The sequence below is a fragment of the Metopolophium dirhodum genome, chromosome 6 (assembly GCF_019925205.1).
Source record: "Metopolophium dirhodum isolate CAU chromosome 6, ASM1992520v1, whole genome shotgun sequence".
Taxonomy (NCBI): domain Eukaryota; kingdom Metazoa; phylum Arthropoda; class Insecta; order Hemiptera; family Aphididae; genus Metopolophium; species Metopolophium dirhodum.
The window spans coordinates 16913892-16928046 of NC_083565.1; the positions used below are offsets into that span (position 1 = coordinate 16913892).

At 32.0% G+C, this 14155-nt stretch overlaps 2 protein-coding genes across 3 annotated transcripts in view; one reads left to right on the forward strand and one right to left on the reverse strand.

Annotated features, from left to right (window-relative positions):
- Positions 1-3329: 3329 nt before the first annotated feature.
- LOC132946197 (CCR4-NOT transcription complex subunit 10) lies at positions 3330-7031 on the forward strand. The gene is made up of 12 exons (XM_061016069.1): positions 3330-3802; positions 3886-4036; positions 4107-4300; positions 4380-4508; positions 4584-4687; positions 4759-4910; positions 5225-5430; positions 5495-5607; positions 5669-5932; positions 6020-6263; positions 6533-6611; positions 6688-7031. The coding sequence occupies exons 1-12, from the start codon at positions 3545-3547 to the stop codon at positions 6744-6746; spliced, it is 1953 nt and encodes a 650-aa protein (XP_060872052.1). The 5' UTR covers positions 3330-3544; the 3' UTR covers positions 6747-7031.
- LOC132946196 (uncharacterized protein CG43427) overlaps positions 6765-14155 on the reverse strand; it is a 58141-nt gene continuing 50750 nt past the window's right edge. Inside the window, exons 6-15 of one of the 2 annotated variants that reach the window (XM_061016068.1) lie at positions 13965-14081; positions 13765-13876; positions 13550-13671; positions 12936-13089; positions 11630-11826; positions 9589-9644; positions 8879-8987; positions 8585-8790; positions 7199-7455; positions 6765-7098 (exon numbers count right to left, since the gene is read on the reverse strand). In XM_061016068.1, coding sequence (XP_060872051.1) covers positions 7076-7098; positions 7199-7455; positions 8585-8790; positions 8879-8987; positions 9589-9644; positions 11630-11826; positions 12936-13089; positions 13550-13671; positions 13765-13876; positions 13965-14081 — 1353 coding nt within the window. In that variant the 3' untranslated portion in view covers positions 6765-7075. Of the gene's footprint in view, positions 7456-8584; positions 8791-8878; positions 8988-9588; positions 9645-11629; positions 11827-12935; positions 13090-13549; positions 13672-13764; positions 13877-13964; positions 14082-14155 lie in introns of both variants that reach the window. The other variant, XM_061016067.1, reaches the window with a different exon arrangement.

Here is a 14155-nt window from a genome sequence, read left to right on the forward strand (position 1 = left end):
TATATACGTTTAGAGAAAGCAGAGATTATGGCTTAAGTACCTATGGGGACGATTTGTAAGGAATATAGGAGAGAAATACATGAAACACTGTTGAGAGAGCGACTATTTGGATATGGTCTATACGAGAGTAATATTCAAACTGTGCGTCACGGCTCCCAGGGACGTCACGAGGGTTGGCGAAGGGAGCAGCGTCAAAGTACCAGAAACCAAAATACATGTAGGTCGTGTATAATTAATATAAACATTATTTATAGTCATTAAATCGATTGTGGAAACAATAATGAAATACATTAATATTTAATTTCTAGTACTAAAGTCACTGTACAGTTTTAACAACGTTGTTATCGCCCATGATGGCCATTGGCCGTAATATTGTATCCGTGTATTGTCTCAATTTTTTCACAATAATTTGGGAGCCGGAAATATTGTCAACGCACAAAGGAGGGATTGAAAAGTTTGAATATCTCCGGTCTACACTCTATTTAGTACCTACGACCTACCTACTATAATGTAATATTATACTCTATACAGAATATTATTCTATATATTTTATTCCGTATGCGAACTGTCCATAAATAATATTAAGTGATGAGAAATCGATTACTTATATATAGTTATATAACGCGACCGCAGTATGTATATATATATATATATTTATATTGTACTGTATAATGGTAATATATAAAACGCATAGGAATCCCGCGAAGAATTTCATTATAGATTATCATCGGCTGGTAGCCTGGTGCAGTTATTCCGTTCGCATTCCTGACGCATGCTAAAGAGTATATAGACGACGACAAAAGACCGTGGAACTAAAATATTGTCCACCGTCATAAAATTTTCGGCGTCATGAAAATTAAAGGCTATATCAGAGATGATAATAATATAATAATCGAGCAATATTTTATTTCGAAAGGATCTCATCTTAATATATAAATATATGTCTTTCCGTGTGAAAGTTATTCAAACTCTTCCTATAAACGGCTGCACCGATTTCGATGGATTTTTTTGTGTGTGCTTTGGTGGATCGTTGAACGGTTTGGATTCACAATTGAATCCGGTAGGCCCAACCCGGAAAGGTGCTCAAAATAGGATATTGATATTTACGATAGAAATTTTTGTTTATAAATGATTGCTATTATATATTGCTCCTATATTATAGGACAATAGGAGAAATAATTAGTAGAAATGAACATTCATTTATTATTGGTTGCCATTTGTCATTCGGGCAGATCAGGTACAAGCACGATGCTTCAAATCGAATTTTCGCTGCACATTGGCCATCAAGGTGTCTGAGTTGCACTTACTGCACCGAGTTACACCCAAAGGAAGTTGAACAATCATAATTTATTAAAAGTTGTCATTTTTAAGGGCAACGTAGTGTGTGGGATCAGCTAATATTAATATATAAATTTAATATAGGTATTGTATAAAGGTACGATTATACGATACATTTTTTCGTATGTTTTTGTTTTAACGCGATTAATAAATAATTATTGAACAGATAAACTTGTTTAATAACTTATAAATTGTTATATAATATTAAGCACCAATGATAGTTATTATAAATTGTGTAAATTACAAGGATTTTCTTAAATTATTTAAATTAAGTATTAGGTATTTCGAGTGTTTCTCCTCGATGTTAAAAGTACATACCTAAGATGGCGACATAAATAAATTGTACCCATCAATGAAGATAAACTAATATCTAATTAAAATTATATAATATAAGTATACAGCCACCAAGCCACAAAAAAACCATTTTTGATTTTGATAATTTTTTAATATTTTAGGTAATGTAAATAAAAAAAAAGTATTATTATAACAGCTATATAACTTATAAGTCATAATTTATAATTACTTATACACTTTTTAATGAAATTAAATACGCAAAACGTTATTAAAAAAATGCAGGTAAGTGGGTGTTGCTCGCTGTTGTAGAGTAGGTTACAATAAGCCAGCCCTGTCCACAGAGGGGGCAAGTAGAGGCAATTCCCCCCTTAGAATTTGCTGGGTAAATTGTCATACGTATGATAAGGTAATGATTAGATACGTCCTGATCAACAATCATTATTCGGGCTGGGATTTTAATGCCCTAAAAATTATTTAAACATTTAAACTTTTTAAGGATTGTAAAAAAGTGTTACAGTCAGAACTGATAAATTCTACTTGATTAAATTAATTTAAATTAAGTATATTAGTGGAGAATTTGTTAATTTACGGGTGAATATTCGTATGTATAACTTCGAACGCTCGTAAACATTTTATTTTATTTTCCAGTAAAGTTTTTTTTTGGTTAAATGTATGAACACTTAAGGGGAATCTTGTAACAGAATAGTGTTAGATATGAATAAGAAAATGTTTTATGAATTTCTAACTCCAAATAATTTGATAATTTTTGTGATTTTAATGAATTTCGTCAACATTTCAACTTTATATGCTCATAAAAAGTGATTGTGGATTCACGCTCACCTTTTTTTTTAATTTCCATAAGCTACAACTAGTACAACTTATAAGGAACGTTGTATTAAATTTTAAAGTTTTTTGGTTAACCATAAAATATTTTATCAACAATAATCTAAAAAAAAAAATAATAAAACTCCAAATTAGGTCGACTTAGGGCCCGTTTTACAATCATAGTTTAAACCTCGGTTACGCCTAACCCACTGATTTTACTAGCCGAATTCAGTGGTTTAACCTTCGTTTAACGATTGTAAAACGGGCGCTTAGTGTGTTTGGGTTAATGTGGACGGCGTATAGACGTGAGTGTGGGACTGTGTCAGAGCCAAGGGGAAAATAAATAAAAATACTAAAGTAGATAATATATAATTATTAGGTAATGACATTTTATGACGAGAAATCGTAAAAGATTTTGACAACGAAAAGTCATACGTCATGAACACGAATAATAATACACGTATACCTATCTTAATTCGTAGTCATGAATCATTATGATATAATATTGTACATTATAATTTATAATCACTAAAAAAGTTGAATGTTATATTTATGTCTTTGGCTTAGATTACTTCTTCACATTCTGACCGGTATAAGTGAGTATAACCATCCCTATAATTTTTACAAACTATTACTATAAACAGTATAAACCATTATTAGTATGGAAGAGGAATCACTTTATCTTATCTATCGCGACTGATAGAGTGCGCCACGTACGACAATAGTAAAAACTGTACCAGCACGTCAGTACTACCACAATGTACTACCGTTGTCCGTAGATCTTCAACCATGGTCCATGTTCAGTCTAAGCAATTTTACAAACATTTGATTTCATTAATAAAGTTGTTTATATTATTATTGTGATAAGAGAATTGTTTGATTAAAGACAAAACGATAATCAATCGACAATCTGTGATCAAAATTTGATTATTTGAAACGTTTGAAACGTTAAAAAAAAAATACATGAACGGTTATTTTCATATTTAAATTAAGGACCAAAGTTACACGTTCTACAGATTTCAAGTCTACATCGTGAGATTTTACTTTTTTTTTTACATACTACATAGTTACACAACAAGCGCAAAGAATGTCCGACAAACAGGAACAGAACAGTAAAGGGACCGCTGCTAATATAACCGACCAAGAACGAGATTGGGCTCAGCAAGCATTGGCTGAATATGAACAAAAAAATTACAAATCTTGCCTAGAACATCTGCAGCGAATCGAAGTTTCGAGACCCAACGATCCCAAAGTACTGCTCAACAAGGCCATCGTTGAGTTCTACGAAAACGGCCTGTGCACGGCCGACAAGTTTCAAAAGTCGTTTGTAGATGTCTGTAAGCAGGTAGTTTGCTATAATATGACCATTTAATTGGTATAATTTAGCTCGTTTTCTTTTTCAATAATGCCATTGACCATTGTTTACAGGTGGAATTAAATCTAGAACTGTTGGATTCCTTAGAAGATGTTGAAAACTGCATTTACTATTACAACTATGCTGTGTTTTTATACCACTTAAAACACTACACCAAAGCACTGGCTATGATAAACAAAGTTTACTCATTTATAGAATCCCTAGGTAATTATTTATTGCACGTGATATTTAATTATTGTGCACCTATAGATATTAACTATTGACTTTGTTATAGAGGAAAGTTTGGCTCATAAAGTATGCCTACTGATAGTCCAATTACATATAGATACTAACAAACATGCAGAAGCACTGAAATTGATTACTTACATTGAAAGTCAATTTGTATCAACAGATAATGCCACTAACATATTGACTGGTAGCGCAGATCAAGGGGGTCCTATACACAATGAAACGGAAAAAACAGAAAAAGTATAGTATATAATATGACTGAGTTTGTAATTAATCACATTTTTAAAGAACTATGTTGTTAATTTTTCCAATTTTATAGAAAGCTAATTTAGATGCTGCTACTGATGCATTTCGAGTCAGTCTTATCCAGTATCGGGTTAGGTCTCTAATGGAGCTAAATTCATTTGATGAGTGTAGTCAACAATTAAATACAATTAAAGAAAAACAAGTAAAGTATTCGCTTACTATTTTTATTTACAAGTAAAACAGTTTTGTTAACAAATTTTCTTTTATACTTTTCCAGGACTCTATAACAATGTTTTTAATAGGTAAATTAGAATACCTTCGTGGCAATCATAAAGAAGCACTAGCAATTTTGAAACAAATTCCCGTAAAAGACGACTTTATGTAAGGATATTTCACATTATAGATTTTAATCTAATTCTACTGTTCATAAATCATCAACATTTCTGTTACAGAGAGACTGGAGAGTGTTCTTCAGTTTTAATAAATAATAACGTAGCTTGTTTGTACCATTACGCTAAAAAACCTACCTTATCATTCACGTCTATTTACAAAGCAATTGTTCAACACCAAAAGAACATCATTGATGTAACAAAACCTAATCAAGGTATGGAGTAATAACCACTTGTAAATCTTATAAACCCAGGGTCTCCAACTTTCTTCATGGCGGGCCAACATTTGTATGCATGACTATTATAGGCTGTTATGAATAACACCAAAAGAAAATAATAATAATTAATTAATTCAATAAATTAAAAACAAAGAAAACTAAAGGAGAATTATTTTGTATTAAATATATTATTTTAAAAATATTAATTAGCTTAGCGGGCCCATGCAAAAACCTTGGCAAGCCGTAGGTTGGAGACCCCTGTTATAAACGATAAATTATTTATTCAATGATAAATATTGGATTTTGAGTAGCTGAAGGTAGTCTATCAGGTCAACCACTTCATATAATTGGTGCGAGCATTAAAACTGAGCTTATGTTCAACTTGGGCATAAGTCTGTTACATGCCCGAAAACCCGAAGAAGCATTTGACTGTCTAATTGAAGCTGTACAAACTTATCACATGAACCCTAGGCTATGGTTAAGATTAGCAGAATGTTGTATTATGACTCACAAAAAAGTAAGTAGGCGTGCTTACATTAAATCATAAAGTATGAAAATGCACACGTATATTTTGATTTTAGAGCAACGACAGAGACTTTGATTTTAAGAAACCTTATATTGAAGGTGTCGTTGGCTCTGGTAAACACAGGAAAATTATTTTGAAGTCACAATTGTTTCCAGACACAAAATACAGGTTAGTTTAAAAACAAATTGTGTTTCAAAATATTTTTAAAATTATTTTTCAAACATTACAGTTGTGAAGCAGTTTCTGCATCCATTCCAATGCCAAGTCTTGAATTTGGTTCTTTATGTGTTCGTAATGCAGTTTTATTACTTCACAACGATACTATTGACTGTTCACCTTCTCACACACCCATTAACACACCACACAAAGACTATCTTTTCGGCTGCATTCAATCAGCTGGAGCATATATAGCCTTATGTCTAGGAGATCCAGTGGTTGCATTGAAGTATTCACAAGAGTTACTTAAGTCCGACAAAATCAATAAAGTTCATAAGTAAATCAGTTTTATGTGATTATTGTCTGTTTAGAATAACATGTAGGTTTGCTACATTACAAACTATAAAAAAAATGTTATTTGTAGATTTTTAGGACATTTATATGCAGCCGAAGCACTAATATTGTCAGATAAACCAAATGAAGCCATAGATATGCTAAAAGAGTCCAATGCTTTTGATGATATTGAACCTGAAATACATGAACAACTTAGAACTGAACAATGGAAGCCGGACAAACAGAAATCTGCCAAGGCTGTTCTTTATTATAACTTAGCGGTAGCATTGACACTAAGGGGCGACCTTGATAAAGCTGGAGAGTTACTTAAACAAGTAAGATTAGTATTAAAATGCTATGTTTCCCATTTTCTAATTAAAGTACATTATACGCAGAATAGCATATTTTAGTATAAATTATTTCTAATAAATGTCTGTCACATGAAATACATGTAAAACATTTCAATCACATAAAATATATACCTAACAATGAACATTTTTTTGTTTTTAAAAACCTAGCATTATGAATATAATCTATTTAAATATTATTATTCTATGTAATTATTATTTTATCAACAAGTATAATAATATTGTGGCCCTTTCAGATATGGCTGTCAAAAATCGAACATGTTTCAGTACCTGTTCATGTAGTCATATTGGCTCTATACATTCACTTACGATTAGGTAAGAAAATTCAAAACTGTTCAGAGTGAATTCCTGTAAAGTTTGTTCTTAAATATTTTCTTAATATCTGTTTCAGGCCAAAAAGAAATTGCAATAACCTTAATAAAACAAAATTGCCCGCAAGCAAAACGATAGATAAAATAAAATTTTAAATTACTATAAAATTATATTATATTATTAATAATAACAATAATAATATACTTGCATGTATTATTATTTATTTTATATATGTAAGTATATGATAGTATAGATATCAATAAAAATTGAAAAAATAAATTGTTTACATTACTTAAAAAAAAAAAAAAACACAACAACAACAAAATACAATTTTACTCTCTCTCTCTCCTTCTTTCTCTTAATAATATCATAAAATATTATATTATACATAAATAAAATATTTTTAAAAATTTAACACTTGAATTCGCATTTTATATGTTTTAATACTATTTCACTTAACGTATTTCCTATACGCAACTGAATTTTACTCCTGCAAACACATCAATGGCAAAATATTATAATCACGGTGACCACTTGATTACTGATTTATTAAAAGTAGGTGTGATTAACATTTAACAAACAAGACGTACCATCATCACTCGAAAAACAATTGTGACAATGCAACTTTTTGTTCCTGACTCGTACATCAGTTCCCATTAAGCCGTCACCCAATTGCACGCAACAAACGCAACACTTGAAGCACTCAATGTGATAAAACAACTGCAGGCTCTCAATAATCATGGCGGCACCGCGACCAAGCTCCACTGCGCAGTGCGAACACTTTTTCTTGCCACTGACGCTCAACATTGATTCTTGTGGAGCAGCGTCGCTGGTGATGTGATCGTGTCTATAAAAGTCGCACCCAAAAATCCATTGTAAATATAAGTATTCTTGTGTCGTTTAAGTGACAAAAGCAGGCTGTATACATTATGCTGGCGCCCTTATAAATGTCTATATATTTTTTTAATTTATGTATTTTGAGGCTAAATTAAAGAAAGCATTTTTTTGAAAATAAATATTTGATATTATGTAAAATTATAATTTTAAAAGTTATTTTAATCTTAACATTTTTACAAGGTTTTTCTCAGTAAATCGAAGAATAAACTTAGTGCTCAAAGCTCAGGAAAGGTGGTGCACAAAGACCCAAATTAAAGATGGAGCAGTTTAAGAAATTTTAACTAAAAACCGTTGATATTTAAACAAATCATATATTTTTTATCGAACTTCTATAATAACATAATATAAATACTTCAATTTTCCATAAATACACATATAAAAAAAAATGTTAATTCGGGAATGGCCGGGTAAACTACATTTGTTCCCAAAATTATACATGGTGATCCATTTAAGGCACTCAATGTTACAGAAAACACTAATGTTTTTAAAAATATTTATTTTACATAATTGTTAGTTGTTACAGAATAACATTTTTGGGAAAAACCTAGTTGTGGCTCGGTGGTTGGCATCAGTCACTAACGTGTTCTAAGGTCAAGCATCGACCAACGTATCTAGTTCCCGGATGGTTGCCCACCCGTGTTTTTAGTGACGAATCCTTACCCCACATATACGTGTTCCTCAACCCCACTACAAAATGCTAATGGCCACAGTTGCCGATGATTACGATGAATAAAAAAAAAAAGAATCTACCTATTTAAAATTTAGATTAGTGAAGTATTGGACTAATATTTGGCGGGGTATCCCTGATCACTTCGCTCATATACCTACATTTTAAATACTTTTAACTCATAAACTACTCCTACAAAATTCAATACAATGTATAATATAGTATAGTATACTAGTATTCCAAATTATATTCTGCTTAAGAATAAGGAATTTAAAATTCATATTGTAATTAAAAAAGTAAAAAAACTAAATTATGTAAAAAAATATTTTTTAAAGACATTAATAGATTCTGAAATAATAATAGTGTCTTACGTCAAATGGATCAACCGGTATTTTCATTAAACGGAAATCACCTGTGAAAATCGTTGAATGATAGACGTTCTTGCACGCGCTGAGTCAAAGTGTTAATGACTGAGTCAGGCAGAGGTTTTTTGTTGTGTGCCGGCGGTGGAGGAGGCGGCAGAGACGGTCTGGTACGCGAACGCGGTTGGTTTGACGCTATTGCGCCGGGTGGCACTTGACGATTACACCGGTCGACTAAACGGCGGTGTTCTGCTTCCTAAAAACAAAGTAATAATATATATAGCAATATAATATATTCGTACCAAGATAGTGCGTTTGATGTGGTGAACTTCGGTTCGACTTACTTGAATGAGCCAGTGTTGGTAGTTATATTTTTCCGACTGACTGTTAATCGGCTTTCTCTTGGCGTAGACGCTCTGCTGGGCTGGTCTGGGACAACCGTTCTGAGAAGACCTGAAATCGGAAATACCGTATTACTATGATTTCCTGTGTCCAACGGATTCGATTCGATCGGTATAAATGAATAATGATTAGGTTTATTATTATGAACATTTAATTTCAGGCGTGCGAGCGTGGTCCTGCAGTACCTATATGATCGAGACGCGCAACAAGTGTGATTTATAAATTAACACCCACCGCACTTCAAAAGTATTCGAACGGGACAAATTGACAATGCATGACTATACAGCGCGCTCGTGAGATTATATATTATTTATTTTTTCTAGTAGGTATCAAGTTATAACTCGTTTTTTTCGGTTGGATCGTGGCCGTTTGCTTTTTAGTGCGAGGCGAACACCGAACAGAAGTCGTCAAAGGTAAGTTGCGTATTGTGTAAATAATATGTGAACTGTAGAGTACTCGACGCAAAAAGCTGTCAAAAGAGAGAGGAAATGAATATTTCTACCGTTTTCTATACGCATTGTTGCTTTATATATGCATATCGTGTTCGGGTCGTTTAACACGTTTAACTATTACATTATGAAATCCCTATTAGTAGATATTATTATATTAATAACAGGTAAAAAACTAAAAACAATACGAAAATCATACGCACCAAGTGAAATCTTCGGGCTGATGGTGTTGACTGGTGCTGTGAACGGGCTGCTGTTGCTGTAAACGCACAAACGTGGCAACGGTTAATGATTAAGCTAATATATTATCCAAAATCATAGATATAATATATAATATACGATATAGGTACACTACACACTATACAACTAAGTGCAGTGACGTTAGTAACCCGAGTGGGAGAGTTACCTAGGTACTTGAGTTGTTGCCTTTCTTGAATACCTTTTATTCATTTATTTTTCCCTGGTAAGACGAATAATTAACGATAAAAACTATTGACTCACAAAATAGAATCTAATTTATAATAATTTATTGTCGAAGGCGGAAACTTGAAAATATTTTTATACGTCTTGTACCGTAGTAAAGACTTACATTTATATTATATATTTGTCAAGTTGAATTTGAAATTTCTCAAATCTAAATATTACAACGAAGTTACCTACTTAATAACGCTATTAGTTTTCTATAAAAATGTTAAATACATTATTGTAGTTTTTGGGAAAGTATTTATAAATGTTAATGTTTTTTTTATTGTGAGACAAAATAGAATACCCAATGGTATCCTATGAGAAAGGGGGGGGGGGAGAGGGGTTGACACCCATCGAAACTTTTTTAGTTAATTTATTTAATTTATGAAACTTAATTAATTATAATAATTTACCATATTTCCCTAATAATATAATAACTGTACATATAATAATATTATGTTTATATATTGTTATTCCTTATAATATAAGGTACCTATATATATTATATTAGGTATACATAAATGTATTATAATCGTGGGAATACAAATTTTGTTGGTATTTCCTATGTATAGTAAATATGCCACAAACGATTTATTGATGAATGATGATAAATTGATAACTTATTAAATACTAAATTGTCAATACATTTATTGTCTATACCCCAACCGTTTTTACCCGAATTCGGCTATGAAGCATAAACATTATGTAATATAATTAGAAATTACATTTAAATTCTTTCCAAATACATCTATTCTTTTGAAACTATGAGCTATACATTACCAATTACGACTTACAAAATCAACATCAGAAAGCACATTTTCTACATTGAAAAGATTAAAAAAACAATTTACTAATTACTAGCTAGTATCATCAGACTAAGAACGTCTTACAGGTCTAATTCTAGCTCTTTTGAGTGTACATAGACAAATCGAAATCAATATAAGATGATTGTGATTTAGCTATGTAATATTTTTTTGATCACCCCTTTCAGAAATCATGTGTACGCCACTGATACATTTATCACACATATAATGCATAAAAACCCTTATTTAGATGTAATATTATAATATAAAATACATTTTTATGAAATTATATAATTTGGTTATAAACCCCTCCCGAAAGTGTGTTCCAACTACAACCTTGGGAATACCTACTAATATTTTAGCGCGATCTGTTGTTTGATGACTCACCTGGGTGAGTCGAGTCGACCTTGTGTAAGAGAATTCAACCAAAAAATTATTTTTTTTTGTGAAACATGGGGATGTATATCAACTGTTAAAATGTTCAGTTGAGTTATTATTTGACAAGCATTAGGACTCTATACTCATTATATCACTATTAGTAATAATAATTACTCATTACTGTATTATAATTACTCTCAATCGTTAGTTTTAGTTTACCTAAATTCCAAACAATATAACTAAAAATACTTGGTTATCTAAGTTATACGGGCTTATTGAGCAGATTTGAAATGGCCAATATATAAAACTGAAAAATGTTAATATTGGGAAAGTTGAAATGGTTACGACTTACGAGTAATAGTAATAGTTATTAAGTTCTGGCAGATATAAGCCTCATATAGAGGGTTTCATATAAATGAGGTCGTTAACGCGTATAATAACCTCAATATGCTGTTTACTGTTTAGAGCGTTAGCTAAAAGGCCAACAGTCGTTATACAATTTCTTCTTTAATGTAAGTCGAAATGATTCGTGGAAATTCATTAAAACAGTTGGGAGAATAGTTCAAAGTGAATCAAAATATTATCAAACGGTGCTCACCTCCAAGTTTGGCATTGACTGAGTGTGGTCTAGTGGCGGTGGCTGCGGTCCGGCATTCGCGACCGAGGCAGCTGACGAGATGTCTTGCATGGAGTGACGAGTGGGCGGCGGCAACCAGTGTGCCGATCCAACCCTAGCGCACTCTTGATTGTTCAGATCCTCTTCAAGTTCTTTTAACTTTTTCACTAATTTTTCGCCTGCCGAAACCCAACAATTAATACGTTAAGTCACGTCGAATATAATATTCCTCTTCTATAACTCAATATATTCCAGTGTTTATAATATTATGGTACGCGTTGGTTATAGATTTCGTGAATTTAGGTCGAAACATTATATTAATTTTATATTCTATATGTACTAAAAAATCCAGGGTTAAAAATATACAGGTAGCGCAAAAAATCAAATTAAAAATTAAATACGAAAAATGAGAAATGACCAGTTCAAAAATAATAATAAAGCCTAATTATATTATTTGAGTATGATTGTCAAATGTTAATAATATATTATGACATTATTTTGAGGGGCCGTTGCCGATTATATTTATATTTTAATTCCCACCTTAATTATAATACTTTACTACTAGGCACTATAATCTACTGTCCAATACCTAGTTAGGGTACGGTATTTTATAATAACAATAATTACTTTACAGGAACAACTCTCAGGCCTCAAAGAATTATCGGACTTTGATAACTATTTTTTTTATCTGAAAGAAGGAGATTTTCAACAGGCCACATTGGACTGCGGTTTTTATTTTATTTCTTATAATGGTGTAAAATAATTTCAAATTTGTAAAAAAACTTAAATTGTCTTTTTTAAAGACATTATAAAGTTAAAGATTAAAATGTTGAAAAACTGAATTCAATGCGGGCTGTAGAATATTTCCCTCTAAAAAAAACTTAACTTCGCTAATTTTACAGGACAGATTCATTATTCCCGTAAAGTGTATTTTTAGGACAAAATTACATTGAAACAGGGTGCCTTAAAAAACTATTTCCTGTACTACCTATATTATTATTTTCACTTGGCAATCATTAGCAAATGAAATACTTTTTAAAGTATGAATTTAAACTTGAATAATTTAATTCATTTAAATTTTTTTTTATAATTTATGAAAAATAATGTTAATATTTTTCAGGCTATTGTCAATTTTTTTATTTTATATGGATGTATTGTCCTGTCCGTTTAACCCCGAATTTTTTATCGATTGGATTGTATAATATAAGATAATTTTTCCCACAACCAGATTTCGGATAGATTGTAATTTGTAATACATGGGAGTCAGGGAGTTTTAACTATAATTTACCTATGTTATTTTGAGCAGCTTTGTTCTTCAACTGATTACATCGACTCTGCTCTTCCACCTGCAATATGTCCCTCATATATTGACTGCTCTCACTGTCTCCACCGTCGTCTACGTACACGTTCTGCGACGGAATGCTGTTGACGTTTTCGTAAATCTGCAAACACGCGATTGTGTATACTCAGACGAAAAATCATAATATATACTTATATAATTTACTATATGTATATTACGAAGACGAGTATCTAGATAACCGTGATTAAGACGTAATATGCACGAGTGCACGACACTATAAGGGGTGTTTCCTGCAGTTTTCACGTTTCCGTTTACAAAGTTCGAGAAAGAACACATAACACATGCTCTAGTGTAGAGTGAGAATCAAAAACCAATTTAGTTTGTTGCAAATGTGGAATTTTTAAGAGTACATACTTACTTACGTACGGTAGTTTTAAATTAGGTACGTAATCGATAAGTTCTTAGATTGTTATTTAAAAAAAAAAAAAATATGGATTCTATAAGGTTTTTTTGTTTTATTCTATAGTGCTGTAAACGAAAAACCCTGAAACATCCTGTATATTGCATAGTCTATAATAATATGATATAAACCAGACACTAACCCTAGTGGTGTCGTGTGGTTGCCGTTCGGGTTTGTTCTGGTTGTACAACAGTTTTTCCAGCCGACGTTCTTCCTCCAGGAACGACGTCAAATCGGGCGGTTTCGACTTCAAGTTTTCCAAATCTATGATACATAATATACACCACAAGCATAAGATATACGGCTCATATATGAGATCATTCATAATATATCGAAGTTGTTTTATCGGAGACTTACCGTGCTCGTAGCTGACGTTGCCGTTGGTGTATTCTTCCAGGCCCAGGAAACTGGAACGTTTCATCCACATTTCTTTCTTTATGCGTTTGGCCGACTCCAAGCTGTCTACGGCCTGTGCATCAGCACGTAACAATAATAATCGGAATTCAATATATATATAAATTATAGGTAATAACTGATAAATAATAATTAAAACTTACGGGTTCCAGCGGTAGTTGCACCTGCAGGCCATCGTCATCTGGATACGCGTCTACGGGTGGCGGAGGTGGTTTCTCTTTGGGTGGTTCCAGTGCGTTGACGGGCGTCAATTCGAGTACCTGTAGAAGACAAGCACATCGACACAAGTCAAAAGTCTGATTTCATGTATTCAAAAACACTGAACAAAGAAGTG